The sequence below is a fragment of the Helianthus annuus genome, chromosome 5 (assembly GCF_002127325.2).
Source record: "Helianthus annuus cultivar XRQ/B chromosome 5, HanXRQr2.0-SUNRISE, whole genome shotgun sequence".
Classification (NCBI taxonomy): domain Eukaryota; kingdom Viridiplantae; phylum Streptophyta; class Magnoliopsida; order Asterales; family Asteraceae; genus Helianthus; species Helianthus annuus.
Window position 1 is genome coordinate 140,905,464 of NC_035437.2, and position 16,225 is coordinate 140,921,688.

Here is a 16,225-nt window from a genome sequence, read left to right on the forward strand (position 1 = left end):
AACATCAGGATCCAAAAGGCTACTGAATGTAGTAGTAAGCTTGGAATGTCTATATAGAACATGAGATGCCTTCCCCTCAATTAACTCACCAGTTACCAGCAAGTCCCATATGAGTTAATATTAATGCATATTAGCCATAATCACAAGAATCACAGACCCCCTCCGCCCGTATCGCGAACCAGATCACCCGTAACGGAGTAAAAACCAAGCGACACGGGTTCACGATCCGGACCAGAAAACACAGGCCGTACGCGATTTTCATTAAATTCGTTACAAATCATATAAAATCACGTTTTGGGAAAGTTCCGACTGATTTAGCGTTTGGGAACGCTCCTATTCGCGTAAAATGCTAATTCAGACGCAAAATTACCAAATACTCGACTCACATTCTTTCAACATCTGGCCCGTATTTGGCAAACTGAACCATTATCTCTCTGCCATCAACAACTCTTCCTGAATGCTCGTAACTGGCGCTGGTTACTCATGCAAAGCAGGTTTCGCGTCAAGCGCTGCGTTAAGCACTTACCGGTGACAGTTTACTCCCGTTACATGGTATCAAACACGCGTTTTCCATCTCCGTTACACGTGATCTTTCTCTTCGTCGTATTTGTGTCCACCAATTAAAAGGCCTGCACTGAACCCGTGATGCTTGCCGATAGATTTCAGTACACCGAATAGCTGGTTTGCTAACTCACGAGTTGGAGCCAGGATAATGCTACCTACTCCATCCTCTAGACCCCATCTAGCTTTGTATAATTTCTCCAAAACCTACAAAAGGCAAGTTTTTGTAACCATAAGACATAACTTTAGATAATACTCCACATTTCATTAAAAAAATTAAATATATAATAGATATCTACATATCTTACAGCCCATTGTCCAAAAATCATGCTTTCCTGTGTATCATAACACTTCAGTTTTTTGGAATTAAAGATAAAGCCCAAAAAATACATATATAACCACTGAAAACCACAATCAATGTCCCTATAATTAGCCAATATAATATGCAATGCATTATTAAACGACCCTAACCTAAAATATATACACTTCAGTTTTAGAATGGTCTAATAATAGAAACATAAACTTCTTAAACCAAGATCTAATAGATCATAAATATATATATATCCCCATCTATTTTCATTAGTAGCCAGTGTTGTAATAATTGGGATTAATAGCCAGTAGCATAATTGTTAATTGCGCTCACTATAGCGAATTGCATAGCGTAGCACTCATGTGTCGCTATTTGATATTGGCGCCAACATAGCGAGCAAATAGTGAAGGTTCTTTGAAAGATGGCCATTATGCAAGTGCTTGTCCAAATCTTGCCTCCTATGCCAACTGTAACAGCTGTCACTAAAATCAATAATTAGGACGATAATTAGTCAATAAGAAAACCCTAATTAAGACACCCAAGTAATTCTGCATTAGCCCTAAAATTTTCAGAACAATCGGAATCAGGATCAGGGCCCTAAAACTCGAGGAGGGCAAACCCTAGTTTAATAATTATCTAAATTAAACGTTGCAAAGTTCTGATTGGCTGAAATTTTGAATCACCCAAGCTATACCCAAGCCTAGGCAGCCTATGAAATAGACTGCTTAGCTTACGGACCGTAAGGAGAAGGGCATACGATCCGTAAGCGTGTCCCAAAAATCACTATAAATAGCCGGCATTGGCACTTAGCTTCTGAAGTTAAAACGACGCACAAATTTTGTCTGTACGTCGAGTTAGAACTGTTGCAACACAATTAAACACACACGATCACGAAGTGCTGCCGTGATCAGGGTAATAACTCGATCGCTATTACGATTCAACGTCCGAACGATTATAACTATCCAACGATAGTCCGAGTGCTGCTCAAATTGAGCTTGTACTTTGATTGTTCATTGTGATTTCGACTTGAATATTTGAGTGCTGTTCGAATTCGGACTATGCTCTGTTATTCGTTGTAAATCCGATTGAATTATTAAGTATTGCACTGATTAATCGTTGTGAGGGTTTAATCTCGTGAATTGATGTAACTGCTGTATTAGTTACTAACCCGTTTGTGAGTACATTGTGTTAAATTAGGTTTAATCAAGGCTAATCAGTAGGCTTATATCTTGCTCGTTAAATCTGCAATGTGAGTCATTCTCTTTTTATCAATTGTTTTACAAAACTCCAAATTATTTTCAAAGTTATAATTACAGGGATTAAGTCTTTGTAATCACCATATTACAGTCGGTATGTGGGGTTTTGTATACATTACTTGTTTCCCGTCACACTTGGACAAACGGGTGGCCAAGGGGTGATCTCACCACAGTCACAGACACCATTGGACAAATGGGCTAGCCAATGAATGGTCGAGTGACAAATACTGTGGGTAGTTGGGTTGATATCAGAAACATTGAAATTGCTCTTAATACTGTAATTTGTAACTAATGGGTCATTTTAGAAAACTGAATGATTCACTCAGTATTTCCCCGCTGACAAAACCTTTTTCAAACATGTTTCAGGTGATCTGTGTGATCCAGGAAAAGTGCAGTAAAGCACTACCAGCTCAGAGAAGTGGCTCAATATAAATAAATAAATAAAACATGTTTTGAAAAATAAAGATTTCTTTGTGAAATCAACTTATTGTAAATTATGGGATTTTATCCCTAAACCTTGGGGTAATATATTAAACGAGCATTTTCGGTGTTAAAAGATCCTGAGTTAAGACTTCCGTTGTCGCCTAAATTTGATACCGAAGGTTTCCTATCCCGCGGCTCTGGAACCGGGTCAAACCGGGACCGGGGGCCGTGACAGGAAAAAGGTGGTATCAGAGCCAGGTTAATAGAGCCACTGATCGAGCCACTGATTTAAGCCTATTACTGAATTAAGCATTTGACAAAATACTTAATCCTATTAGTTGACATTCTGTGATTATGTGTTTTATTAACCGATTATTTGTTAAGTACAGTATGGGTAAACAAAAGCTTTCTGCCATCTATCACAAATTAGATACTACAACCCAGGAAAAAGGAACCTCTTCCTCCAAATACCCAGCAACCCTAGAAGAAGGATTTTTTGTCCGAAAAGCCCAATATGAAAATCCTCTTACCCCAGAGAAAAGAAATTCGATTATTAAGAAAAGTCGGAAACCCCAAGTCAAGAAAGTGAGGTTTAATCCTGAAATCCAGGAATTAGGCAATAGTTCACCTTGGGAAGATAAACTAGACGAAAAATGTGCAAATCTTTATATGCTAGCCACCGTAGCAGAAAATGCAAACCTTTAAATTTCCAATAAATCGAGTTTAGAAGAAAATCACTATCTAGTAAATAAATAAAGTCGAGTGTACCTTCTCTGTTGTTCTCTGTACAAATTAAAATGCAATAAAACTTCAGTGTTTATTTGTAAAACTTTGTTCCAAAGTTTTAACTTAGCATTTTTGTGCATTTTGCATATGTGCTATGCAGCATGAATGAGATATCGGAAGCGTTTTAGAATCTCAACTTATATCCAGTGCCTATTGAAGTCTCCCACGACTTTACTGGTTACATTGCTGACATAGAAGAACCTCTGGAATTCCAAGCTCCACCGCTGGAAAAATCCAAACCTAAAAAGAGAAGAAGATATGTAGGATGGAGGAAAGTGCGCAGGATGAAACCAACAAATAGGAGACTTCCTAAAATAGAAAATCCAGTGAGCAAAGGAAAAGAAATAGAGATTGGAGAGAGTTCAAAACAACCAGAAATAGAAATAAGGGAAGACACTAAGAAAACGGGAATAGAGATCGGAGAGAGCTCAAAACAACCTGAAGGAATCACATTCCAAGACGAAATAGATCGTCTACTAGCCAACTGTGATGTTATAAGCCCTATCCGCAATAATCTGTACCCTTACCCGGCCACAATCCAATTTCCCTTAACCTTAGAACCAGCTATTCCGGACCCGTTAATCCACACCCGACCATTCGGCGAAATGGAAGAATGGTGGACAAACGACTGGTAATTCCAAAGCATAGTTAATAATCCCTACACCTTCCTTCCTCAATTTGATCCAGAACCCATCCCTAATCCTCCAATGAGTAATGAAAACCTTGCCGAACTTCGTCAGTTTGGTGAAGAACTGATAGGTACCGGGAATAGGATCAGGGAGATGGGGGAACAACTATCCTGGAAGTACGATGAAAGAGAGCATCGTTACTAGAACTGCCAGTTAAACAACCGAGAGAGTGGAGTTAAGGAAGTAGGTTTGTATAATAGCCATAATAGTAAAACTAGAACTCTGTAAAATGGGCAATAAAACTATGTAAGATACTGTGTGTATGGACGCATATATATATATATATATATATATATATATATATATATATACATATATATATATATATATACATAATTTACAACCTCAAAATAGAAGTCGAGAAATCGACAATTTTGACTAGAAATGTGTCGTGATGAGATTTTGTGATTTTGTGCAATTATTTTACTGAATTTGCAATTACTTGACACTAATAAATTTATATCTATAAAAAATCATCAGATGGAAAATGTTAATAATGAGCCAGTCAATGAAGACAATCAATCCGAGCAAAATCAGGAAAATCAGTATATGACTAGACAAGATATTGAAAATATCATTACTTAGGGGATAGCCAATGCTATTCCAGCAATCATGGCTGTTGCTAGGAACCCTATTGAACCACAACAAATCATTCCTAGTAAACGTACACAGGAAGATAATTTTAGCCATAGTGCAAACGGAGGAAGCAATCATAACAATCATGATAATGATTCACGACAAGCCCCACTTCCTAAGAAAATGAAAGCTGCAACACCTGGTTCCACTTACAAAGAGTTTCTTGCTTGCAAACCCACTGAATTTGCAGGTAACGAAGGGGCAACGGCTACACTACGTTGGTTAGAGAAAACCGAAGCAGTAATTGCAATAAGTAAATGTGCCGAAGAGGATCAAGTCATGTATGCCTCAAATCTGTTCAAAGAAGGAGCACTAGAATGGTGGAACACAATATTACAGGCAAAAGGAAGAAGGATAGCTTATGCCATGAACTAGGAAGAATTTAAGAGTCTTGTAGAAAGAAAATTCTGTCCCGAATATGAAAAAGATCAAATGGCAAACAAATTCCTAAGTCACCGCATGACGGGAGTAGATTGTCGCGGTTATACTTCGACATTCTTTGAATACGCGAGAGTAGTTCCAACACTGGCTTCGCCAGAACCGGTACTCATTTCCCGTTACATTTGGGGTTTAATTAGTGAGATCTGTAAATCGTTAAAGCTGCGAGACCTCGTACTATTAACGATGCTGTGGAATTAGCTAATACCCTAACAGATGAACTGGTGCGCACAAGAGAAGAAGACTGCAAGAAGGAATTAGCTCAAAAGATTACCCATGGATTTCGTGTGGGTAATACTAAGAAAAGAGGAACAGGGCAATCCTCATCACCTCCTTTCTGCAGAGATTGCAAAAAGAAACATTATGGACAATGCAATGTAATTTGTAATTTTTGCAAAGCAAGAGGACATCGTGAAGAAGACTGCAGGAAGAAAACAAGAATTTGTTATAACTGCAGAGAAAGGGGACATTTCCAATCTGAATGTCCTAAGTTAGTTAAACTAGCAGACAACAAAGCTAAAACGGCTGAGGGAGCAACCAAGAAGAATGTACGAGCATTCCAGTTGACCACTCAAGAAGCCAAACTCATTCCAGACGTGATAGCCGGTACGTTCCTAGTTCATGACGTGTTTGCAAAAGTATTATTTGACTCTGGTGCGAACCAAAGTTTTATTAATACTTCATTTTGCCAAGCTCTTAAGCTACCCTTAACCACTCTTAGGATGATTTTTACAGTCGAAACAGCAGAAGGAAATTCTGTGAACATAGATAAAGTTTTGCAAAAAGGAAAAATAGAACTATTAGGCCATAAGTTTTCTGCAAATCTGTTACCTATGAAATTAGCCGGATTCGATGTGGTATTAGGAATGGATTGGTTAGTAGCCAACCATGCTCGAATCCTATGTGATAGGAATTCCGTAGAAATTTGTACCCCTACAGGAGAAGTAATTTTAATTACAGGAGATAGACCGCGAAAACCACTAAAGTTCATCTCAGTAATGAAATTGGCTAGTTATTCGAGAAAACAGGAAATGGTGTATATGATTTCCGTAATCATTAACACTAAAGATAAGGAACTTCAGGATATCCCGGTAGTCTCAGAATACCCAGATGTTTTTCCAGAAGAATTACCTGGATTACCACCTGATAGGGAAGTAGAGTTTAGGACTCATTTAATTCCAGGCACTGTACCAATAGCTAGAGCACCTTATCGATTAGCACCCACCGAAATGCTAGAATTGAAAAAGCAATTAGATGAATTACTAAGCAAAGGATTTATACAACCTAGTTCATCCCCTTGGGGGGCACCAGTGTTGTTCGTGAAAAAGAAAGACGGATCAATGAGAATGTGTATCGATTATAGAGAATTAAATAAGGTTACCATTAAGAATCGATACCCATTACCTAGGATTGATGATCTTTTTGATCAACTCCAAGGCGCTAGGTATTTTTCTAAGATAGATTTAAGATCCAGATATCACCAGCTGAAAGTACAAGAAGAAGACATACCTAAAACTGCCTTTAGAACGAGGTATGGTCATTATGAGTTTACAGTCATGCCCTTTGGACTAACGAATGCACCTGCAGCATTCATGGACATGATGAATCGAATCTGTAAACCATACTTGGATAAATTTGTGATCGTTTTCATCGACGATATACTTATTTACTCCAAAAGTCAAAAGGAACATTGTGAGCACTTACACGCACTCTTAACTTTGTTAAGAAAAGAAAAGCTTTATGCCAAGTTTTCAAAGTGTGAATTTTGGCTACAAGAAGTGCAATTCTTAGGTCATGTGGTAAACCACGAAGGAATTCACGTAGATCCTGCTAAGATAGAAGCAATCACGAAATGGAAAGTTCCACAAACAGCAATGGAAATTAGAAGTTTTCTAGGCTTAGCCGGATACTACAGAAGATTTATTAAGGATTTCTCTAAGATAGCCGTACCTTTAACTAAGTTAACCTGTAAAGCCGCTAAGTTTGAGTGGGGACCTAGCCAAGAAGAAGCTTTTAAGATTTTAAAGCACAGATTGACAAATGCTCCAATCTTAGCCTTACCTGAAGGAACAGAAGATTTCGAAGTATATTGTGATGCTTCAAAATTAGGATACGGATGTGTATTGATGCAACGCAAGAAGGTAATTGCGTATGCTTCTAGGCAATTGAAAAAGCACGAAGAAAATTACACAACTCATGATTTAGAATTAGGAGCCATAATTTTTGCCCTTAAGATCTGGAGACATTATATGTATGGAAGTAAGTTTACTGTTTATACAGATCATAAAAGTTTAAGATACATATTTACGCAAAAAGAATTAAACATGAGGCAAAGAAGATGGATGGAAATTCTGAGCGATTACGACTGTGATATTCAATATCACGAAGGAAAGGCGAACGTAGTCGCAGATGCCTTAAGTCGTAAATACCACGAGAAGCAAAAGCGAGTCCGTTCTCTTAGATTAAATCTACAAGTAGATTTAATGGAACAATTGAAGAAGATATAAGAAACATCAATCAAGGATGATGCTGAAGGAATGAAAGGTTACCTAAAGGAACTAGAACAAGGAAATGATGGAATTTGGAGATTCCATAAGAAACGAATTTGGGTACCTAAGCAAGGAGAATTAAGAAATAAAATTCTAGAAGAAGCCCATAAATCTAGGTATACCATGCACCCAGGAAATAATAAGATGTACCAAGATTTAAGAAACAATTTCTGGTGGATAGGAATGAAAAGGGATATAGCCGAATACGTATCTAAGTGTCTAACTTGTTCACAAGTTAAGGCCGAACACCAGAAACCTTCCGGACTATTACAGCAACTGGAAATGCCTGTATGGAAATGGGAACTCATAACAATGGATTTTGTTACTAAGTTACCCAAAACCCAAAAAGGTAATGATGCGATTTGGGTAATTGTGGATCGATTAACCAAATCAGCTCATTTCCTACCAATGAAAGAAACCTTTAGCATGGAAAGGTTAGCCCAGCTGTACGTAGACGAAGTAGTGTCCTTACATGGAGTTCCACTCTCCATTGTATCAGATAGAGATAGTCGTTTCACTTCCCAATTCTGGACAAGTTTTCAGAAAGCAATGGGAACTCGACTAAATCTGAGTACCGCATACCATCCACAAACAGACGGACAAAGTGAAAGGACGATACAAACTCTAGAAGACATGCTCCGAGCATGTGTGATAGATTTTGGTGGAAATTGGGATAACCATCTACCTTTAATTGAATTCTCTTATAACAATAGTTATCATTCGAGCATTTGAAACTGCTCCATTCGAGGCACTGTACGGACGCAAGTGCAGAACCCCAGTGTGTTGGGCAGAAATAGGAGAAAGTCAATTATCAGGTCCTGAGGTTGTACAAGAAACTACGGACAAGATAACTCAAATCAAGGAAAGACTGAAAACGGCTCGAGATCGTCAGAAGAGTTATGCAGACAATCGCCGTAAGCCGTTAGAATTTCAAGTCGGAGATAAAGTACTTTTGAAAGTTTCTCCTTGGAAAGGAGTAGTACGATTTGGTAAGAAAGGAAAACTGAGTCCCAGATACGTAGGACCATTTCCAGTGATCCAACGAATAGGACCAGTTGCTTATCGACTACAACTACCAGAAGAACTATCTGGAGTACATGATGTATTTTATGTATCCAACCTCAAGAAATGTTTATCAGACGAATCCCTGGTAGTACCTCTTCAAGATGTAGAGGTGAATGAAAAATTGAAGTTCGTAGAGAAACCACTACAAATAGAAGATAGAAAATTTAAGTTTCTCAAGCACAAACGACTAGCGCTGGTCAAAGTCAAATGGAATTCAAAGAGAGGACCAGAATATACTTGGGAGCTGGAGTCAGAAATGAAGTGAAAATATCCTCATTTATTCCAATAAATCTCGAGGACGAGATTTTTCTTAAGGTGGGGAGGATGTAACAACTGTCACTAAAATCAATAATTAGGACGATAATTAGTCAATAAGAAAACCCTAATTAAGACACCCAAGTAATTTTGCATTAGCCCTAAAATTTTCAGAACAATCGGAATCAGGATCAGGGCCCCTAAAACTCGAGGAGGGCAAACCCTAGTTTAATAATTATCTAAATTAAACGTTGCAAAGTTCTGATTGGCTGAAATTTTGAATCACCCAAGCTATACCCAAGCCTAGGCAGCCTATGAAATAGACTGCTTAGCTTACAGACAGTAAGGAGAAGGGCATGCGGTCCGTAAGCGTGTCCCAAAAATCACTATAAATAGCCGGCATTGGCACTTAGCTTCTGAAGTTAAAACGACGCACAAATTTTGTCTGTACGTCGAGTTAGAACTGTTGCAACACAATTAAACACACACGATCACGAAGTGCTGCCGCAATCAGGGTAATAACTCGATCGCTATTACGATTCAACGTCCGATCGATTATAATTGTCCAACGATAGTCCGAGTGCTGCTCAAATTGAGCTTGTACTTTGATTGTTCATTGTGATTTCGACTCGAATATTTGAGTGCTGTTCGAATTCGGACTATGCTCTGTTATTCGTTGTAAATCCGATTGAATTATTAAGTATTGCACTGATTAATCGTTGTGAGGGTTTAATCTCGTGAATTGACGTAACTGCTGTATTAGTTACTAACCCGTTTGTGTGTACATTGTGTTAAATTAGGTTTAATCAAGGCTAATCAGTAGGCTTATATCTTGCTCGTTAAATCTGCAATGTGAGTCATTCTCTTTTTATCAATTGTTTTACAAAACTCCAAATTATTTTCAAAGTTATAATTACAGGGATTAAGTCTTTGTAATCACCATATTACAGCCGGTATGTGGGGTTTTGTATACATTACTTGTTTCCCGTCACACTTGGACAAACGGGTGGCCAAGGGGTGATCTGACCACAGTCACAAACACCATTGGACAAATGGGCTAGCCAATGAATGGTCGAGTGACAAATACTGTGGGTAGTTGGGTTGATATCAGAAACATTGTAATCGCTCTTAATACTGTAATTTGTAACTAATGGGTCATTTTAGAAAACTGAATGATTCACTCAGTATTTCCCCGCTAACAAAACCTTTTTCAAACATGTTTCAGGTGATCTGTGTGATCCAGGAAAAGTGCAGTAAAGCACTACCAGCTCAGAGAAGTGGCTCAATATAAATAAATAAATAAAACATGTTTTGAAAAATAAAGATTTCTTTGTGAAATCAACTTATTGTAAATTATGGGATTTTATCCCTAAACCTTGGGGTAATATATTAAACGAGCATTTTCGGTGTTAAAAGACCCTGAGTTAAGACTTCCGCTGTCGCCAAAATTTGATACCGCAGGTTTCCTGTCCCGCGGCTCTGGAACCGGGTCAAACCGGGACCGGGGGCCGTGACACCAACCGTGCCTCCTCGCTTGATGCTAATCTTGCTCAGGCAATTCCATGCCCAGTGTCATGTTACCAATGACTATCCTGATTGGATATAGTTTTCCGGCTACTTTCAGCTCTATTGACTCTGTGCTCTGGTAGCCAAGTTTTCATTCGAACCATTTGAGATATAGGTAAAATACATTGGTGGGCAATCAAATTAAGCAACTTTAATCAACATGTAAATATGGTATAACCCAAGTTTAACACTTTTGGACTATACATCAGTTAAATAAAGAAACTCAAAGCAACAACTTGAATTACGAATCAACCCAAGTTCAACAGTTTTCACATAGACATTTTATCAAGCACCTTGTATGCATAAATTAAAGACAATGAAACATAGGAAAGTGTGACTCAATCCAGCCCCATACTCATAAGATCAGACAGTAAATCATGGTGAATTCAAGAAAGTAGTGATAAATAATAGAAGTCCTCACCTGGGTTTGAAAAATGGAAGCCCAATTTGAATGCTCCAAATCATAAGAAATCTATATATTGCACAAATCAAGTGTAAGAAAGATATGGCAAAGAAAAGAAGATGAATGGTGAGTTTGGAGGTAATACCTGGTATGGTGATTTCAGGCAGGCTTCCTGAATGATAATTGTGGATTATAGAGGGGGCTGAGGTTTTGGAAACGAAGGGGCAGAATTGAATGGCTTCGATCTTGCAGCTCTGCGCTGCTTCTGAAATGTTAATGAAACTCTAATTCATTCAATATATAACATAGGGTTATGGAAACCACTGGAAGATGAGACGCTTCATTTGCAAATGGAAGACGGAAGGCACGATGCACACAGTAGGGTTTTACGGGGCCATATTCGGAAACAGGGGACAAAAAATGGGGATATTAACCTGAGACCTCCTATGGTGTCTTAAAATTCCTCTAGGAAATTTCATTTTTATCCCACTGAAATGCTTTATATAGTTTTATTATTTATTATTATTTATAGATTATAGATTTATAGATTTAGATATAGATTTATAGATTTATATAGATTATAGATTATTTTAAAGAATATTATTTTAAGTACTGCATTTAAAACATCATAAATGTTGATTTTAAAATAGAACATATAACTAAATTTTAGATTATATATAGATATATAGATTATAAGGTTGAGATAGCATAATAAATTGCCACATGGCATTTTGGTGAATTTTTTCATTTTAAGAGAATGCCATGTGGCATTAAAGTTACTCTTTTATTAGTATTACATATCTTAAACAACAAAGTCGGTGGCTTTTACGCCACCAACGACACCCCAACTTTCAAACGTTGTCACCACCACCCTCATTTTACAATTTCCACAACAACACCATCATCTTTCAAACTTGGCCAATACCATTGCTTTGCTTTTCCACCATCACCTCTCAATTTTTACACATTTACATCACCACCCTTCTGCTTTTACATTTCCACCACCACTCCCTCATCTTTTACATATTTCCGCCACCACCCTTCTACTTTTACACTTTTCCTTTTTTTAGACTTTGCGTTTTTATGCTTTGCTCTATTACTTCATTTTTATACCCGCTTTACTAATTTTGTGAAAATAACGTTAAAAGTGGTGGATGGTTAATCATGTATCATGTGGATAGTTGAAAGACACGGGGGTACATGCACCAGTCGGTCTTTGTCCCAATTGTTTGAGTGTTTTGTACCTCAGGTCCAAGGCTTGATACAAAACTACAATTGAGCCAGGGGTCTCATTGAAAGCAGCCTCTCTATCCCTACGGGGTAGAGGTAAGGCTGTCTACATCTACCCTCCTCAGGCCCCACCTTAGTTTTGCTATGGGTGTGATTTACTGACGATGATGATGGTGATAATGATGATGACGACGATGATGATGATGATGATGATGATGATGATGATGATGATGATGATGATGATGATGATTATCTTTCAAAAACTGCAACTGTAAGTTTGTAATCCCTGGACTACTACTTTTGCAAATGATATCGCATTGTGTTTTACGAAATGTCTTAGGCATAATATTTTACACTTCGTGTCTACACTTGTGTTTTACACTTTTTTGTAATTATCTTTTACGCATTGTGTTTTACATTTTTTTTTTAAATTGTGTTTTACAAATAGCATGTTGTCTTAATACATGTTTCCACCTGCTGTCCGTCGCTGCAATGCGCGATGGGCAAAGTACTAGTTTATTTAACACGCAATCTAAGATATGGGTTCGACCCAAAAGCTTTAAACAACCCAATACTCTTAAAATTCTTAGTTATAAGTTATAAACCATTGTTGTTTTCAATTTTATTTGTGGTGCAGAATATTAGGACATAAGAGTAATGAGCAAGACAAAACAGTACAACATCAATAACTTGAATGGAACTAAATCCCCAAAGATGCTAAGACTATCTTTAACGCATTCGAAATTAGGTCATCCGAGTCACGTCGGAGTCGCCCGAAGTCGGGCGTTGCGTTGGAGCCAGCCGCCTGAAGATGTCTGAAGGTGAGGCGTCCAAACTTAAGGGCTTGGGTTGCCTCGGTTGTTGAGCCATTTCGTTTTCTTTTTCTATATTTCCAACAAAAATCTTTCAGTTTATATATGAACTTTTAATGGAGAAAAAACTAAATATTTTTCAACATTGAAGACATGGAATTATGGAAAGCTTTATTGGTGAAAATTGCGAGGAAGATGAAGTATAAAAGTCAATAAAGAGATAAACCTTTAATTTTAATATTAAAAGTTTTATATTCACCCCCTTTAATTGTAGTAAACTAAATTTTAAACCTTTAGGTTTGATTTAAGTTAAAAAAAAAAAACCATTTTAAATAAATAACGAATTCTGAAAAATCCCATTAAAAAGCAAATTCTGAAAAATCCGATTAAAAAAACCAATCTATTGCATGTATCCTGGAGTTCAGATGTATTAATATTTTTTTAAATATAGTTACTATTTTATTTTAGATATCACCTATTTACTTGTATTAACTATTTAATTATTTAAATACATTTTTAATAATTTAAGTAATTGAATTTAAAGAAAAATGAGTGATGATGTGGAAAATGTAAGGATGTTTGTATGGTTGGAGGTGAAGTTCGATGATTTAAGGATTTTTAAGGATTTTTAAGGATTTATAAGGATATGACGTGGCGTCTGATTAGACAGCTAAGGACGCCTAAGAGCGCCCTTAGCATTGGAGATAGTCTAATAGTAGTACTAGACCAAAAATCTTTTGGCATAAAAAAGCCCAGTATCGTGTTCTTTTCCAACAAAAAAAATTAATAAATGAAAATTAACCCTCGACTGTTCATAGCAAAAGACGCAAAGTATGAACGAAACTAGAGACATCAACTACCTATTCAACAACACTAGGGTCAATCACTTTTCCCATAAACAACACGACCCCGCTCACATCTTCTCTAATCACAAACAAGAATGGGTGATTAGCCACAAAATCAACTTTATCACGAGCCATTCTTGCTGAACTGTCCATCATAAGTGTTGCAGGTGCAGCTTCTATACCTTCTTCATTCACCTCCACAAATGATTTTTGGTGAATGCTGATCGGACCATCCGTACTGTTGAAAGGCAATACAAGCCCGAACTCTTTCAACATATCAGACACTTCAAACCCGAATGAGATGTTAAATTTTGGTATCAAAAACTGTCCAACTTCTACCATTTCGCGTGGAATGTGACGTTCAAAAAACTCTGGTGTGTAATCAATTTTTTGTAGTAAAGATTGAAGGCCGTCTTTTGCGTCTGGGAGGAAAATGTACATTGTGAATTGGCGTTTATCTTGACCTTGTGAATAGGGAAGACCCACTACTTTGAAATCATCATATTCAGTCACGAATTGGTCTTCCTTGCTGGTCATGAAGGGAATTTGAACTTTGTTACCGTCGATGAGGTGGAAGTCGGATTCTTTTGTCTTTGTCGGATCAAACTTCTGACTCCATTCTCCTTTGAAGTAGACTACGTTTGCAAAGATGAGTCGTCTGAAAGTGCTAGTTGCATCATTAGCAAGAATGACTTCCTTAATATAACCACTCGTTTTCTTTTCGGCCCATAAATTTACTTCGTTGTCTACCTCGACCGCCTATGAGAACGCCAAACAGTCATATACATGAAGTTTGTAGACAAAATAACCATCAAAATTGAACACTATTGAATTATCAACCAAACATTTAATAAACACATTATATGCTCTAAAGCTTACATGATAACAGTTGCATAGAACTTGGATAAACAGATTCGTCACATATAATATTAATAAACTATTTGTAAAATAACTGGTATGTTTCGCATATTTTAAATCGGTCCATCAACAATTAACAACTAATTTTATTATAGGTTTTAATATATTTTGATCTATATTATATAAATGATAATAATAGTTACTAGATTAAATACATATAAATACATATTTATTCTTACAGAAAAAAAAAAGCAAAAAGTAGAACTGACCTTGGTCCGGTTATAGTCGACCCGGTTGTAAGCGGCTCCATAAGAGCCACCGGTCACTACACTTTTGAAAGAACAACTATGAAGAAGGTTTTTGTCGATCCAAACCGCGTTTTCAAAAGACAATTGAGGTCCACTATTTGGGCTACCATCAGCTACGATCGAAGACAGAAACTTCCGTTGAAGCATGGAGAGCTCGTAAGTGGATTTTGTTTCGAGGAAAGTGAGGAGCCGATCGCGTCTGTGGTCATAATCATAAGCAACTGCTACCATGCTCAGGAGGACATGGATGGAAAGGGGCGAGAGAACAACGTTGGAATCGTTTTGTTTCTGGGTGAGAAGGTGCGTTGCCAGGGCCATTGAGGCGCGGGTTTTGTTGCTGATTGATGGTTGAGGAGATTCATCGACGTGTGGTGGTTGAAAGTTGGTGATTGGTGGTTGAAGAGATTCATTGAGGTGCTGTGGCTGAAAGGAATGAACGTCGGCTTTTGAGATAAAATCCACAGGAGGGATATTAAAGACGCTACTATATCTTGTTGTGACGAGCAAAAGGGAGATGCTAAGAATCAAGAAAGAAAACAAGGCTTGCATACTTGGAATCCAAGTCGCTCCCATACTGCCTAACACAGAATTAGTAACTAAACCGGAATCTTTCTGTGAATCAGAAAACATTGAGATGTCAATGAAGTTGAATTATATGGTGGTTTTGGTACCTGGCAAACGAATTCAAAAGGCAAAGATCGAAGTGTGTGGTGGGGTGGTGGAACTAGAGGGGACGGCTGTGGTTGTAACAGAGACGATAGTTTTCTTGATAATGGAGATTAGGCTTTTGGTTGATTATATAGAGTCATTGACGCTTGTTTAGATATTTGAAATCCCTATTATGTCGATATTAAGACTTATCCTGATAATAAAATCCTAGTCCTAGGTTATTAGTTTGTTAAGTTTCATGAGATAATTATAAATGTATTATTATTATTATTATTGTTATTGTTATAAGATATTTCAAAAGTATTCAGTGTTCTAAATCTATACTATATACTAATGTAAACTTATAGGGACACGCCTTACAGGTACATTTAACTATATTCATGTTAGATAATCCTTAAATTACTCATGATCTTTTATTGTTACGTAAGTAATTCTTATATATATTAGATTAATAATTAATAATATTAATCTAGTTTAACTATATCCATATGAACCGGTTTGTTTAGTTTTATATTAGATTATAGAGTAAATTGCTAAAATAGTCCCTAACGTTTGTTCACATTTGC

General features: G+C 37.2%; 1 protein-coding gene and 1 long non-coding RNA gene across 2 annotated transcripts; both read right to left on the bottom strand.

The window, feature by feature from the left end:
• Positions 1 to 222: 222 nt before the first annotated feature.
• On the bottom strand, positions 223 to 11,448 carry LOC118492554. Its single transcript, XR_004894462.1, has 3 exons — positions 11,083 to 11,448; positions 10,956 to 11,006; positions 223 to 768 (listed from the first exon to the last, which is right to left on the bottom strand). It is a non-coding gene; the product is annotated as an uncharacterized LOC118492554 (long non-coding RNA).
• Positions 11,449 to 13,762: 2,314 nt separating this feature from the next.
• On the bottom strand, positions 13,763 to 14,546 carry LOC110903339 (serpin-ZXA). Its single transcript, XM_022149355.2, has one exon. The coding sequence runs from the start codon at positions 14,359 to 14,361 to the stop codon at positions 13,840 to 13,842; it is 522 nt and encodes a 173-aa protein (XP_022005047.1). The 5' UTR covers positions 14,362 to 14,546; the 3' UTR covers positions 13,763 to 13,839.
• Positions 14,547 to 16,225: the final 1,679 nt, after the last annotated feature.